General features: G+C 35.5%; 1 protein-coding gene across 7 annotated transcripts in view; it reads left to right on the forward strand.

The window, feature by feature from the left end:
- The window catches only part of Stxbp5l (syntaxin binding protein 5L), a 375,791-nt gene that overhangs the window by 347,895 nt on the left and 10,937 nt on the right, over nucleotides 1-16,959 (forward strand). For all 7 annotated transcript variants that reach the window (XM_063225050.1, XM_063225052.1, XM_063225055.1 and 4 more), the window contains 4 exons: nucleotides 5,820-6,059; nucleotides 9,895-10,255; nucleotides 15,079-15,244; nucleotides 16,280-16,391. In XM_063225050.1, coding sequence (XP_063081120.1) covers nucleotides 5,820-6,059; nucleotides 9,895-10,255; nucleotides 15,079-15,244; nucleotides 16,280-16,391 — 879 coding nt within the window. The remainder of the gene's footprint in view (nucleotides 1-5,819; nucleotides 6,060-9,894; nucleotides 10,256-15,078; nucleotides 15,245-16,279; nucleotides 16,392-16,959) is intronic.

The raw sequence follows: 16,959 nt of genomic DNA on the forward strand, positions 1-16,959 counted from the left end.
CCAGAGTGGCCATGACCGCAGAATGACCTTTGAACTTGTGACCACTCTCCTGCTCTGCCTCCTCCGTGCTGAAATTACAGGCATGTGCCACCACTCCTGGCAAGTTTATCATCTAAAATTTGGTGCCATCTAACATGGTAATCATTTGTAGCAACATATCTTTTAAGTAAAATCCAATTAAATGCAAAACATTAAAATATGAGTTGGGCATGGTAGCTCACATCTGTAGTCCAACCCTGGGGAGGCTGACGCAGGAGGATCACTGTGAATGTGAGGCATGGCAAAATTCTCTCAAAAAGACAAAACAGAATAAAAACAGAAAAATCTCAGCTAGTCATGCTGACACTCACCTATAATTCTAGCACTTGGGAGGCTCTGGCAGGAGAATCACTGAGAGTTCAGGGCTACCTGAACTGCATAGTGAGACCCACTCTCAGGAAATGGCAACAAAGGACTGGGATGCAGCACCTGCAGCCCTGCAGACATCTGGGGACCCTCAATGAGCAGGCCCAGGAAGCTGCACCCAGAGACCCACCCCACACCCAGCAACCCTCAGTGAGGCCTACAGGGACAAAGGGGCAACCAGAAACCTTGTGCAATCCTCAGTGAGGCCCACTGTGGGAGAGGCCACCAGTGCAGGAAGCATTCATGACTTGGTATCTGGAAGAATTAGAGGAATACAGCAAAATGACAAAACGAAGGAACAAAATGCAATCTCAGACCTCCACCCAAGCCACAACTCTTGGAAACCTATACATGTAAGAAATTGGAAATTATACAGCTGAAATTTCTGAAATGATAGCAACAGAAATAAAGAAATAACTCCATGAGGCTCAGATCAGAAAATCAGATCAGAAATCTCTCAGATTAAAAAAAATGATAAATGTAATATAATAATAGAAGCCCTTAGAGAAAAGAAATATCACCTAGAAAAGAAAGCGTATCAGTCACAGAAGATTTTACAAAGGAAACCCTAGAATCAAGAACTTAAGTGAAGCATTTCAAATCCTGAAAGAAAACAATTTCCAACCCAGATAATGTACCCTGAAAAACTTTCTTTCAACATTAATGGAGAGAGAAGATACTTACACAGCAAATAACACCTGAAGAACTTCATGACCAGTCAACCAATGCTACAAAGATAACTGAAAGATATTCTAGACAAAGATAAAAATGACCACAATTCCAAGAATAACAACAAATAAACCAGTCAGCAGGCAAACAATTAAATAGAGGTAAAAGTAGAGAACTAACAACAGAAATATAACATGACAAAGCCTGTACATATCATTTATACCCACCAATATAAATGGCCTCAATTTAATCAAAAGAAACAGACTGGCAGAATGAACCACAAAAAGTCCAACAGTATGTTGTATACAAGAAATACATCTAACTCAAAATAAAATTCATAGACTTAAAGTCAAAGGATGGAAAACATGTGAGAAGAAACCAGAAAAAAGCAGGGGTAGCTATTCTGTTTTCAGACAATGTCCACTTAAAATCAAGGATGATCAGAAGGGATAATGAAGGTGACTACATTCTTGTCATGAAAAACCTTCCAGATTGTTACCTCTATAGCAATTATAAATATATATGCACCAAATATGGGAGCATCAAATTATGTAACAAATATTAATAGACCTGAAAATCAAGTTAGCAATAACACAATTATAGTAGGAATCCTCAACAACCCATGGATACACAAAATATAAAATAGAGATTCTGGGAAGATGGCAGAACAATAAGCAGCAAAGTGAAAAGCTTCTCTAGAGAAACAGCCCAGATGCTGGAATATAGCATTCTGGAGAAGACTAGAAGGAAAGAAATGGACCGTCTCAACCCAGGAAGAAGCTAAAGTGAAGAAAAGAAAAACTTAAACAGAAAGCGGTAGCCAGATGTACTCTCACCAGAGCTGATCCCACTGTGTGCAAAGCACCACTGGAATCCAGAGACACATGGTCAGAGTGAAGTTGGGAGTTGGCAAGCCCAAAGGCCTCAGCAGGAAGATGCAGTCACAGAGGGGAGCAGTGGAACAGAGAACTGCACTGGCTCATGGTGAGTGTGGGGACTAAGCCCTCCTGCGGGAGTAGATGATTGGCCAGGTGTCCTTTTGAAGTCAGGCAGGATAAGCCTGGAACTAGAAATGCAGCCAGCTTTATTCAGCTCTCCTAGTGCAAAGCAGATTGGTGAAAATTGCTTGGAATGAGTCCCACACCTGTGCACAATCAAATAGCCAAGACCAAGGTTTCCCGAAAGCTATCCCTAGTCAACCCCATCTGCACGGCACACACTAATGTGGTGAAGACTCCCAGTGGTTAACCAGCTCAAAAGGAAGGAGCCAGCCTGCCACACCCCTGCTTATACTCCAGTAGTCACCAGCGGATTGGGGAAAGCAGCAAACAGCAGAAATCCCTAGTCAGCACACTTCAGAGTAATTATAACCAATACAGGAAATGCCAGGGACACCACTATCCACTTGTCTGGAAGAAACCAGCAACATGACAAGAGGAAGAAACAAAAGGCAGGCTCCATCCTCCAACCCAAGCAGTACTGGCCCAGGAGAGGTAAACACAGAAGAGATCAGGAGTTGCACACCTGTAGTTTATGAAGCAACAGCAACTGACATAAAGCAGCAATGTTGTGAATCTATAAAACAACTTAAAATAAATATTAATTCTGGAATCCTGGTGACTTTTTTTCTCTCTCTCTAGAATGTCCTTTAGTATTTTTTGTAGGGTTGGATTGGTGGCCATGAACTCCCACAGTTTCTCCTTGTCTTGGAACCATCTTGCTTCTTCATTAATTTTGAGAGAGAGTTTTTCAGGGTACATCAATCTGGGTTGGAGGTTATTTTCTTTCAGGGCTTGGACTACATCCCCCCAGACTCTCCTTGATTTGATGGTTTGTGTTGAGAAGTCTGTCATTATTTTGATGAATTTTCCTTTATAGGTGATCTGCTTCTTTTTCTCTGACTACTTTTAATATTCTGTTCTTGTGGTGAATTTCTGTGATCTTGATTATTATATGTCTGGGTGTAGATCTATTCTAGTTGTAGTTGGTTGGAGTTCTGTATGCCTTATTTATTTGGTTATCATTTCTTTTTCCTATGCTTGGAAAGCTTTCCTTAATTATTTCTGTGAATAGCCTTTGTAATTCATTTGTGGTTACTCCTGCTCATGTTTTTTATTCTTAAGTTGTAGATCCTCTTGTCATCTTCTAGCCTTTGAATTGTTACTTACTGCTTCATTGTTATTTATGGTTTTTTTTTTTTTTTTGTCTTTTTCGTTTTTATCGGTACCAGGGATCGAACTCACGACTGCCTGCTTGCAAGGCAGGCACTTATGCCACTGAGCTAAATCTCCAGCCCCTCTTCCTTGTTATTTTTAAGAGGTCTTTTCTTTCACAATCACACATTGCAAATCTTCAAGTTTTAAAAGTCTAACTTTAAATTCTGTTAGGGCATTTTGCCAGCTTTCAATGGAGTTTTTAATTTCCTGATAATCTCTTTGGATCTGTTTCATGTATTCTAGATTTTGTTTATATTCTCTTTTTTTTTCCTTTTTTTTAAATCAGTACCAGGGATTGAACTCATGACCCCCTGCTTGCAAGGCAGGTGCTGATGCCGCTGAGCTAAATACCCAGCCCCTGTATATATTCTTCACCAAAGGTTTCTCTTCCTTTCCTGGATTCCTCCATTCTTCCATCTGTGTCTTCTTGAGAGGGGCTTAGCATTTCTTTTATTAGTCTTTTTATATCTTGCCTCACTTAGATTAGAATTTCAGTTTTAAGTTTGTCTATGAGGTCACAAAGGTATTTCTCTATGTCCCCTTATGTTGTGGCCAATATTGCATGATTGCTGCACTGGTTCTCTTCTGTATTTACCTCTCCTGGGCTTATTTTCCCAGGGTCAGCAGCTGGAGGTTTTTTCTTATTTTTTTTCTCTTGTCATGTTTCTGGTTTCTTTCAGACAGGTGTATGGTGGAGGTCTCAGGCCCTCTCCGTATTGCTTGTGGTTTTTCTGAAGTGTGCTGGCTAGGGGATTGCTGCCTTCTCCAGTTTGCTGTTATCTGATGTGCACACAGGGACTGTGGGCTGGCCCCTCTTCTCTGAGCCAGTCAACCTGCAAGTGCCTTCAGCAACTTAGGTTGTGCTATTACGCTATGGCAGTTGTCACAGGGTCAGGACAGTTTCATCCCTGGCTGTTGGGTCCCAACCAGGTGTGACTCAGCCCAAGCTGATCCCACCAGTCCTCTGGGCCATGGGCCGCTAACTGAAGCCATCGTGGCGCCAGACTCTGCCCAACTCTAATATGTCCTCCAGCCGGCCACACCTGCCATGGGACCCAATTTCCAGCACTCACCGAGAATTAATGCAGCTGTCCACCTTGGCTCCACTCCACTCCACGTGCTGTATCCTCCCGCTAAGGGCCCAGGACTCACCAACTCCCGTTACTGGCGACCGCGGCTTGAACGCTATTGTGAATCATCTGACTCCAGGGCACGCCCAGCACAGCGTGGGACAGATCCCAGTGAGCCATCCGGCTCCAGCCCTCTACCTGGATTTTTCCTTCCTCTTCCTATGTTTATTTTTCCTTCAGTTTCCTCCTGGGTTGCAAAAATCCCTCTCCTCTCTTCCAGCCCTCTCCATGTTGTCAAATTCTGGCATCTGAGCTGTTTTTCCCAGAGAGACTCTCTACCCAGCTACTAGCAAGCTGCCATCTTCTTGTCTTTCCCTCTTGTATTTTGGTTTTAAGTCATGTATTATGTCCATCCTTTTATTTTGACTGATCCCATTTTGTTTTCTCTCATTTGATTTTATTTTCTTCAAAATAAAAAATAAAATTAAAATAAAATAAAGGCAATAAGTAGCTGAGCTTTTTAGGGCTTACCAGCATTACTCCAGAATTTGCTGAGAAATGAAAAGGACAAAATCAGGAATAATTACCATATTTTATTTTTGCAAAAGGATTCTGATGACTCGTATTATGACTTTCGATATAAATAGTTATAAGACACATTCCTACCTATCCAGAAGGGAGGGAGAATGAAAGTGCTAAAAAAAAAGTATAAGGAACTTGTATCCTGGAGCAACATGCCTGTCCGAAAGTGCCTGTACATGTATTAATAAGAGATTATGAAACCATTCTGTTTTCTTGGAGTAGACTAAAACATTCTCAGAAAGATCACACCATCCATAGAATGGTATACTCTACAGCTTTTTATTTGGCCAAATACAAAATTGGAATACGATTAGAATTCAAGGTGAATAGGTTGATACCCCTTCACAGAGGTAATATATGCATTTTGGTCTTGGTATAAACTTTGATTTTTATATCATAAATACTCTCAGATATATAATGTGTTTATCACAGAATTTTTATCATCTGGACTATTTCTTTCATACCAGTAGCCACAGTAGTATCACTAAGTGGGAAATGTCAAGCGATAATTTTATTTTTGACAATTGAGAAATAGAAAAATAGCACAACTTAAAATGTTTTATAAATTTAACTAGATTGAGTATATTTTCCAGATTAAAGAATTTTAAGTATTAGCTGAGATAATATGGAGAAAGAAAAAATTATAAAGTGAAACTGAGGAGACTCAAGGCCTACTTTTATTTCTACCCAAATTTAAGATTTATACTTCTGGACTTCTGTTTCTCCATTTACTATGCTGGTGAACAAAGAAACCTCTTTCTAGATAAATGAAGAATGAAATGCTACTTTCTGTTTATAAATTTACTCTTCATATTTTAACCTGACTTTATTTTGGAAATACACTAATACTTAACTTATATCTTTATGTTTTCCATAGAAAACCGAGAAAATTCCTACAATCGTTCTAGAAGCTCTAGTATCTCCAGTATTGACAAAGATTCAAAAGAAGCAATTACAGCATTATATTTTATGGAGTCCTTTGCACGGAAAAATGACTCTACCATCTCCCCTTGTCTGTTTGTTGGAACTAGTCTGGGAATGGTGTTGATCATTTCCCTAAATGTACCATTATCAGATGAACAGAGATTTACAGAACCAGTCATAGTATTGCCAAGTGGTAAGTGTTGTTCATTCATTCCCGAGTTCATTTTTCACACTTAAATATAAAGTATTAATAATTTAAGTTGCTTTCCTTCTTCACTCTTTGTGATGTTTATGAAAAATAATAAATGTATTTATCATGAAAAATTGTACATAATATATTACACCTGAACCCTTTTTACTTCCCTTCCTCCCCTTTCTCCCATACCCTTGGGTCCACTTGTTCTATTAATGTGGAAAAAAGAATGTGAGTGTTATATGTAATAAGGACTGCTGAGAATTCCATAAATCATATACTGTATTTGTCATGTTGTGACTTACCAGTCCTTCTGAACAAAAGAGTAGAATCACTCCTATGTAAATTATGCAACTGCTAATCTAAAGAATGCCTTGACAAATAAATTTCTGTTAAGCACTAAGGAAAACCTTAATGGAAAAGTTAAATTTATTTTTAATGAAGTATTTCTCCAAAGGTCTATGCCAGATTGGAACCTAAGAGTGTTTTACATCATCCTTGATGAGCTCAAAACAATTAAATTAGTCTGAGCTAATATAGACTTTTAGAGTTGTTCACAGTCTTCTCATCTAGTTTCAAAGATGTATCACGCAATTTCATTTTTAATCTAGTGCCTAGAAATTTAATCTGTTATAAGTGTTCTTGCTAAGATATATGTTATATTTTTTCCTACTCCACTTTTTTTAACTTTCATAAAAAGGATGAGTGTTATTCCCTTTGTGTGTTGGTTGCTTTTCAACTGCTGACACAAAATGCCTGACACACATATACAATTTAAACTAGGAAATAGGCTATCTGACTCATAGTGTCAGAGGTTTCAGTCCCTGATTGTCTAGCTCCAAGGTAGAAACATCATCGCCAAAGGGCATAGTGGAGCAAAGAATACTCACTTTATAGCACCCAGATGTATCTACAAGGAAAGATTACTAACATGAGATGTAACCTCTAGAGGCACAACACCAGAGACTGACCTTCTGGACTGACTGACCAACTGGACACTACCTCCTAAAGTCATAATCAACTGTGAACATCAGTGTATTGGACTACTCATGAGTATAGCAGCCCCATGATCCAGTTACATCACAAGGAGTCTCTTCATCAAGTCAAGTTGATAATTAAGATGAACTATCACTACTTGTTATTGCTTTTAATATTTATAATAGGTTCTTACCATTAATTTTACATTTTTTTTCTATGTAAGAAGTGTTTTTGGTAGTTCTTAAGTTAAAAAAGAAGAATTTCATTAATATACATGGTAAATAGCTTTTGTTTTAAAAGAATGTTATGTTTGGAAGATTAGAAACAGTTGTGTTCCTTTATTAAGTAGAATGCAAAGTTCATATGATAGATGGTAGAATATTAAGTTTTTCAGTGGTGTGGCAAATTCAGATAAATCCATTGTGTTTTAAATGGTTAATATCATTTATCATAAACATGTATTTCACAGTAAAGAAACTTTACTATAATTTTAGGGAAATTCTTTTATTCTAGTTGACTTAAGGCCAGATCAATGAGGTCGTAATACATTATTAGTAATTCAAATTTATTCAATTCAACAAATGTGACAGACATTCATTGCTATGCATTTAAAAGTTAAATCAAAAATTTTATGCCACATGAGCTTAAAACCATACTATTGACCTCATTGATAAATTCAGTGGTTGGTTCTCAGGAAACTTATTTGAGATATCTGTGACTTCACTTGACTTCATTTAAACTCTAGAATGTTATGTTTATCTGATTTTCTTACTGTAATTCTAGATGTTCCTCATCCACTAGACTTTAATCATCAGAATGCCCCAAGGTTAACTTTACTTTTAACTTTTAATTAACTTTATGGGTCCAATTTAGATATACATATGGATCACGCTCATCATAGAGCATTTGTACCTATACATGATATATCTTCATTCATCTTTTTTTCCCACTCCCTTTGACTTCTCTTCCCCTCCTTATTTGCAAAAGCTTTCTATCCATTTTTCCTTATTTTCTTATTTTTTCTCTTCCCTTTCTTTCTTTTCCCCTCCCATCTCCCTAGTTCCCCTTCCCATTTGAACATTTCTTTCTATTTCACAATGTCTGCTATATATTTTGATCCTTATTTACACATTTGGTTTCTATACTGGAGAAACTATAATATTTACACATGTGTCTGATTTATTTCACTGAAGAGTATGGTTTCAAGTTGCATCCATTTACCTAGAAATGTCTCAAGTTTATGCATTTTTGTTGCTGAGGATGACTCCATTGTATTAAAAATCCATGTCTTTTTTTATCCATACACGGGAATGGACATTTGAGCTGTTTCCAAGATGTTACAAACTGTGCCATTATAAACATGGGTGTGCACCTACTGCTGTGGTGTGATGTTTTATATTATTTTATGGAGATACTAAAAAATGGAAATAACTGGATCAAATGAAACCACAGTTTTTTTTGAGGAATCTCTACACTGATTTTCACAGTGGTTGTACCAATTTACACTCCTACCAGCAGTGGAGATGTGTTATTTTTCCCCATAGCCCACCACTATTCATTGGTTTTTTAATAATAGCTATTCTTTCTGAAGTGAGATGAAATCTCAGCGTTGTTTTAATTTTTATGTCGCAAATGACCAATGGTGTTGAACACTTTTTCATATATTTATTTGTCATTTGAACCAAAGTAATGAAAATGGCCATACTCCCTAATTCTTGTACAGATTTAATGTAACCCTAATCAAAATATCAATAGAATAGCTCATAAAATAAGAGAAAATATTTCTAAAATTCAACCAAAAGAAACTTAGAATAGCAAAATCATTTCTGGACAACGAAGGCAAGGAGGGGGCATAACAATCCCTGACTTGAAATTTACTACAGAGCTACTATAATAAAAAAACAGAATGATTCTGACAAAAACAGAACTAAAGGTCAATGGAACAGATTAGAAGATGTAGAAACATTCAGCCACTTTATCTTTGACATAGGGGCCAAACACCTTCACTCAAAGACTAACTTCTTGAACTTTTCTCTTTTCTACTTAGGTAAGCCCTCAGCGAAATCAGCAAGTCTCATTGCTTTCAATGCATTTGTGATATAATGAAACATGTATTTATATTTATAATCTGAACCTCCTTCAGATTTCTGGCACAAATAATTAACTTTTGACATCCATATGGATGTCTAATAAATATCTCAAAATTAACAAGTCAAAAACTTAGATATTAAGGTATTGTGGAATTTATTAAGTAGTAAATTTCAAATAAAGAAAAATGATGCCAGGCATGATGGTACAGACCTGTAATTACAGCACTTGGGAGCTGAGGCAGGAGGATCACTGCAAGATTGAGGCCAGCCTAAACTACAAGTGATACCCTATCTCAGAAAACCAAAAAAAAAAAAAAAAAAAAAAATGCAGTTTCTAGAAAATAAGACTAAAATTTTTAAAGAATATCAGATGATATGATTATTTTTCCAGTTGAAATTATTTTAATGAGTGAAAGTTTTTATATTTTCTTAAATTTGATTTTTAAAAGTTTTATTAAAGACTATATAGAATAATAAAAGACTGTTGGGTTAGGAATTTCTGTACAGCCTGATCCATGCTATCATTATTTGGCATTTGTTGTCCTGTTAATATAATGAGAAAATTTAACAAATTGATATTTTACTCTCCTTTTAGACCTGACGTTCTGATTACAAGTTATATAGCAAAGTTACTAACTTGTGTACAATAGTGCAATAGTATGGTGTTGTATGTGTATAAATAAGGTAAAACATTTATTGCCTATTGATAAATAACACCTGTTTCAGAAAGTATTTTATATGCCAATGATATAAAATTGTTTTTATAGGTACATTCCTGTCATTAAAAGGAGCTGTGCTAACATTTTCCTGTATGGACCGCACTGGTGGATTAATGCAACCACCTTATGAAGTTTGGAGGGATCCAAACAGTGTTGATGAAAATGAAAAAACTTGGAAAAGGAAATTGGTCATGAATTACTCATCTTCATCCCAAGACATAGGAGATCATCAGTATATAATAATCTGCTCAGAAAAACAAGCCAAAGTCTTTTCACTGCCTTCTCAGACTTGCCTTTATGTTCATAACATCACTGAAACATCTTTTATACTGCAAGCTGATGTGGTGGTCATGTGTAACAGCGCCTGCTTGACCTGCTTTTGTGCTAATGGGCATATCATGATAATGAGGTAATTGGCTTCTTTATAAATTATCTGGTAATCATAAAAGATGAATAAATTACAATAAAGTGAAGTTAGCTGTCATTTTTATTGTTTCATAGTTCATGTAAGAATTTAACATACAGAATTTCATTTGGTCTTTCTATCTTCTTTGGGATGTAGGAAGATGATACATTACTGGCATTTTCTACTTCACAAATTTTAATAAATTGAAGTAAAATAACTTGCCTAAAGTTTCAAGCCTAGGAGAATGAGGCCAGCACTGAACAGTATACAAAAAGTCATCATACACACTTTAAAAATAAAGTATCAGGTGAATGATTTTATTTGACTCTCAGTGAAATAAAATTTGTGAGACATAAAAATATTATATGTTTCATGAATTGAGCAAATTGTTAATATAAGTATAATATATGGGCACCTCTGTCATTCTGTTTAGTATCACACCTAATTCCAAAATCACTGAAATAGTTAAGCATTGTGATAAGCCTATAAATGATGTAAAAATTAGCAAGATGTTATCCTAACTCTTAAACTTACTAACTAGGAATATGAGACAGGTACATAAGTAGTTATGACATAAAGAAAATATAAATTCCAACAGAGGAAATACGGATTTGGATTTTCTACTGACAAAGTTCCCAGAGATCAAGATCATAGGATAGCTGAACATGTATCATTAAGAAGAGCTTTGGGGAAAAAAATTAGCTGGAGAAAAATTAGGGAGGTAAATTGTCGAGGACCTTGAATTGCAGGCTAAAAGAACTAAAGCATGTAAGTAGCCTTCTCTAGTTATATACATAAGGTCTATACATAAGGAGAGCTCGAGTTTGGCTCTGAAGTAAGTAATAACTATATAGAAAGGAAAGAGGGGACAGGTGGGAGAAATTATAAAGGAACACATACAAGGTCATTAATCATGATGAGTAACTGAGGTTGCTAAATCTTGGAGTTAGAAAATAATTTAAAGATTACATTTTTCCAATTTGGATAACTATAATACTATTAGCGTATTGGAAAGCCAGAAGGATTTGGAAAAGCTTGAGAGTGAGTTGAAAATACTTATTTTTTAAATATATAGTACTTACATCAGTATCCAGGAAAAGTTTAGCAAACAATTTAAGTGTGGAATCTTTAAAAGTTTGAGCAAAAAATTCAGTTTTGGGAGTTTTCAGTGTAATGCCTTAGTAAGTTATGATGGTGAATGAAATAATAAGAAATGATAGTATATTGGTTCCAGAGGTATGGCTTAGTGGTAGAGTATATGCCTGCCATGATCAAGGTCCTTAATTACCCAATGCCTTTGTGTGCATGTATGTTTAATAAAATATATTAGAATACATAATGATCACACTCATCTTAGGGTATTTTTACCTGTGCATAATATATTTTAATTCTTTCTTCCTCCCTGCAACCCCTCTTTCTTCCTCCTTGTTTACAAACCTTTATTTCCATTTTTCCTTCTTTTCTCGTTTTTTCTTTTTCTTTTATTTCTCCCCTCCTTCTTTCCTAGTTCCCCTTCCCATTTGAACATTTTCTTTCTATTTCACAATATCTATCATACATTTTAGTCCCTATTTGCACTTTCTGTTTCTCACATCACAAAGATGTGGTATTTACACCTGTGTGTCTGATTTATTTCACTTAAGAGTATCATTTCAAGGTGCATCCATTTATCTAGAAATGTTTCAAATATATACTTCTTTATGACTGATTACTACACCAGTGTGTAAAAACAAAACAAAACACATGTTTATCCATTCACTGATTGATGGGCATTTGAGCTGTTTCCAAGATTTATCTACTACAAACTGTGCCACTATAAACGCAGGTATACATATATTGCTGTAGCATAATGCTTACAATTATTTTGGAAAGACACCAAGAAGTGGAATAACTGGATCAAAGGCAACTTCTATTTTTAGATTTTTAAGGACTTTCCACAACCTACACTGCCACCAACAGTGGTGAAGGGTTCCTTTTTCACCATAGCTCTGCCAGCCCTTGTTATTGGTTAATTTCTTGGTGATAGCCATTCTTTCTGGAGTGAGATAGATCTCACCACTGTTTTAATTTGCATCTCTTTAATAAACACTGATGTAGAATATTTTTTCACATATTTATTTGTACTTTATCTGAGAAGATTGTATTCATTTCAGATACCCATTTTTGGATTGGATCTTTAAATCTGGGGGATTTTTGTTGTAGTTTTCATACATTCCATAGGGTAATCCTTTGTCTGAAGAGCAGCTGGAAAGAATGTTTTCCCGCTGAGTGTGTGTCTTCATTCTCTTGGTGATTTTTGCTGTGCAAAAGCTCTTTAATAAGATGAGATCCAAGTTGTTGATTCTTTCTAATATTTCCTGTGCAATCATGATTTTGTTTGTGCAGTCTTTGCTTACACCAATTCTACCTATTCTCTTCCAGCAGATTTAGTGTTTCTGTGTTAATATTTGGATCCTTATTTCTTGATTTCAATTTAGTGCATGGTGAGAGATATGACTCTAGATTTAATCTTTGGCATGTGAAAAGCAAGTTTTTCCATCATCATTTATTAAAGTAGCCATGTTTTTTCTAGTGAAAGTGTTTGGCCTCTGTGTTGAAGATGAGGTGGTTGAGTGTATTTGGAGGTTTTTCTTCATCTTCTATTCTGTTCCACTGATACTTGAGTTTGTGTATTGTCGTTTCAATTGTGAGGCTAGATACAAAGTCAGCCCTCAAAAATCAGTAGAATTCCTGTACAAAATAATAAATTCACTGAGAGAAAAATTGGGGAAATCATACCTTTCACAATAGCATCCAAAAAAATTAAATACTTAGGAATCAACCTAACAAAGGAATTCTTTGTATCTAATTTTCTCTTTCTCAAACTATTTTTATATATTTTATAGACAAAAATGTCATTCAGTCTTATTTTAAAATGATGATTTAATTCCTTCCTAGACTTGCCTTGGTTTTGGAGTAAAAGTGTGTAAGCTAGTCTTTAGTCTCACAATATTTCTTACATTAAACTATTTTGTCAAATTGGAGTTTTATCTTGCTAATTATTATTTACTTTGATTTTGTAACTAATGTCCCAAATTAACTTCTATTTAAATGAGTATATGCCACCATCTATATTTATGACACGAGAGATTTCTTGAGAATTTTCTTCAAAAAAGGGAGTTTTAAAACAATTGGAATCATTGATAAAATACTCTTTCATTCTTCCTTTGTCCTTTGTGACAGCTGCTATAGATGACAGTTACTTTGACATTACAACAGAAACTGTGTTCCTAAGAATCCTTAAAAATATTTGAAAACAAAATGATTTTGACATGGTTTTTCTAATGTATAAAATATGACTAAGAAGTAATGGTATATACTCTGTTGTGTAGCTTGATGAACTGAATCCTAAAACTCCTTCCATTTCTGGCTTCCTCCATTTTCCCATGAAGGATATATTCCCAAGATCTTTCCAGATCACTTTGCTGAGCCCAATCTCCTACAGTCCTAGTTTCTGATAGATACAGTTAGTGATTAGTTGTTCAGGTGCTAATGAACCCCCCAGACCTTGAGAAGCAAGTTAGAAAATAGAGAATAATATAAAAGGTGAATCTGTATATGAATTCTCCAGTGTAGGAGCCACTTTCCCTGATCCTATTTCTATAAAAGTATTCCTGCATGGAAAAATAAAACACTTTTTTAGTTTTAAAACCAGTTGTTTCCCAGCCCCTTACAATTGATTTTATCTTTCATTTTTTTCTACATCAATTAACACTTTTAAAAATCATCTTTTCTATTCTTGTTTATATGACAGAACAGAGATATGGTAACCCATCAGAAAAATCTCCTTTCCTCTGCCCCATTTGTTAACATGTGGCAGTTCATGTGTTAAGAGGTTCAGTAACCTGAAGTGTTATATGCATTTTTAACATCTCTTTTAAATTTTAGATAATTATTGAACTCTAGTGCATGATTTATACTTTCAGCACATCTCAGTTCAGGTCCAAAGTATTAACTGCAAATTATTTTAATAAGAGAAATCAGTACTATTTGAGGCTTTGGTTTTATGATTTGTAATAATCTAAAATCACATTGAGCACATTCAGAATTAGAACGGTTCAAAACTTGAGATTTAATCACATTTTACCTCTTTTGGTAGAGATGGTGTTACCAAAAAACAATAAAACTGATTTTCTTCAGTGGTTTGTAAAACTAGCTCTAATAACTGTCTCAAAGGACATTCTATTCAATATTTTAGCAAAGCTAAAACATTAAGATAAACCGGAAGCCATATGGTAAAATACCTCAAATATATGGTATTCATTTAGATGTGTAAATTCTGAGCCAATACTTTTTACTGTCATTCCATTAATTTTTTTTTTGTACCAGGAATCAAACTCTAGAACTTTCCAGGGAGGCATTGTGCCAGTGAGCTACATCCCCAGCTCATTCCATGACATTTTTGTCCAGGCTTATTTATCAGTATGTCTTTGGTGGCAATGCCCTAAGTTATAGCTTATTTTCATTTTCCTGTGTAATTAAGGAGTAAAAGAATGAGGAGCACATCCATTCCATCTCAGGCAGAATGAATGAACCAGCTTTATGTCCTCTTCAGTTTGTGGAATGTGGTGGCACACATCTATAATCCTAGTACCCAGAAGGTGAATCAAGAGGATCACAAGTCCCAACCCAGACTGCAATTTGACAACTTAGCCAGACCTTGTCTCAAAATTACAAAGTGAAAAAGGGCTGGGATATAGCTCAGTGCAGTGGTCTTGGGTATTTTGTTTTATACTGGAAAACAAACATCAGTATAAAATGTGAATTTATTTTTTTTTTTCGTTCAGCTTACCTAGTCTTCGCCCAATGTTGGATGTTAATTATTTGCCACTGACAGACATGAGGATAGCACGCACATTTTGTTTTACCAATGAAGGACAGGCATTATACTTGGTCTCTCCTACCGAAATTCAGAGGTTGACATACAGCCAAGAAATGTGTGATAATTTACAGGTAGGTCAAGCACATGATTTTTTGGGTTTTTTTTTAAAGTTGCACTTAAAAGAAAAGTGATAGAAAATGTGTAAAAGCTACACTGTTACCTGTGTTCTGCTAAATGGTAAATAAACCTCTTCTTGGTGTTTTAAATGTATGTTCTTTACTGTGACCCTACCACTTTCTTCTTTTGATTTATCTTACCTGTGCTGAAGACTTGTAGATATCTGATAAAAATACAGATAGCCAAAGCACATAGATTCTGACTTGATATTTGTGGAACATGGTGGGCACATCTGAATTCCAAGTAAATATCATGTTTCCCCCAAAATAAGCCCACAGAAAATAATCAGCTTTGAAAAATAGACATCAAAAATGCGAGCGCCAGTTGGCAAATCCTTGCCTTACCTGCTGCTAGAGTAGCTAAGGAGCAAGAGAAAGGGGAGGCATAGCCTGCATGATAGTGTCCATCATTATGGTAACAGCCAAAAGGGCTTATTTTCAGATAGGGTTTATTTTGGAGGAAACATGGTATTCCCCTCCAAGTCATTCCAAGACTCTCCAAACAAAAACATTTACCTCACCCTGGTCTTATTTTGACTGAGTTAAATGATCTTGAGCCATGTTGTCATAATCTTGTACACATAAAAATAGATGGAGCTTTCTTGCACATAGTGCCAAAGGCTTCCTATTCCCTGCAGCATTCCACACTGGGCTCAGAAAAGAGAACCAGGACAGGAAAGATGCTGTGCTAACTGAAACAGATGCAGACAGACATCTAAATTGGTAATCATTATTCATAGGCAGAAATTAAATCTCAAGTGAATATATTATTTCCTCATGCTTGTTAGAGAAGAGAAAAGGAACAGAAAAAGGAAAATTACAATTACTAGCGATGAGAAAGAAATATTAGAAAACTGTAAGGAAAAATCAGCAGGAAAAGATATGGAAAACAGCCTGTCTTTCCATGATGTGCTCAACATACATAGCATTATCGTTTTAATCTATTCTTAGTTGTTGTAAAAGTTTTTTTTTTCTTTCAATTTGGTACAGGACATGCTGGGAGATTTGTTCACTCCCATAGAGACACCAGAGGCTCAAAATAGAGGATTTCTGAAGGGACTATTTGGTGGAAGTGGACAAACATTTGATAGAGAAGAGCTCTGTGAGTAAACTTGTGATCATAAAAATCAATCTCTCTTTTCTCTCAGTCTTTCTTTCTCTCTCTCTCCCTGTCTGTCTCTCTGTCTCTGTCTCCCTCTCTCTGTAGTTTAATGTAACATGTGATCTCAAATTTTAAACTCAGTGTTTTTCACTCGTTTTAAAGTTTGAACATATTGCTTTCTGTACCATAAACGTTATTTGTGTTTAGCAAACATGAATAAAATTGGTCACTTAATATTAGGAAATAATTTAACAAAAATGATATATATAATTCAAACAAATAATAATCAAGCTAATAAATGTCTCATTTTTAGATCATACCCGCCTGGCAGGGTTAAGGCATTTAATTATTAAAATCTGAAAATTGGTTTTTTAATGTCTGTCTTTAATCACTGTGGGAAACAGATTGTTCAAAATGAACTACTTTTAAAATTTTCCAGTAAGACCTTGATGAGCAATAATCAAAAAGCAGAAGGAAAATACTAGGAAACATTTTCAGAGAGAAGATAACAATATATTTTCCAGAATATACCACTATGCTTTGGTCTTGTAGATTAAAGCTCTCTTCC

The sequence above is a fragment of the Cavia porcellus genome, unplaced genomic scaffold (genome assembly GCF_034190915.1).
Source record: "Cavia porcellus strain 051 isolate PalLab524CR breed Dunkin Hartley unplaced genomic scaffold, mCavPor4.1 scaffold_15, whole genome shotgun sequence".
NCBI classification, from domain to species: Eukaryota; Metazoa; Chordata; class Mammalia; order Rodentia; family Caviidae; genus Cavia; species Cavia porcellus.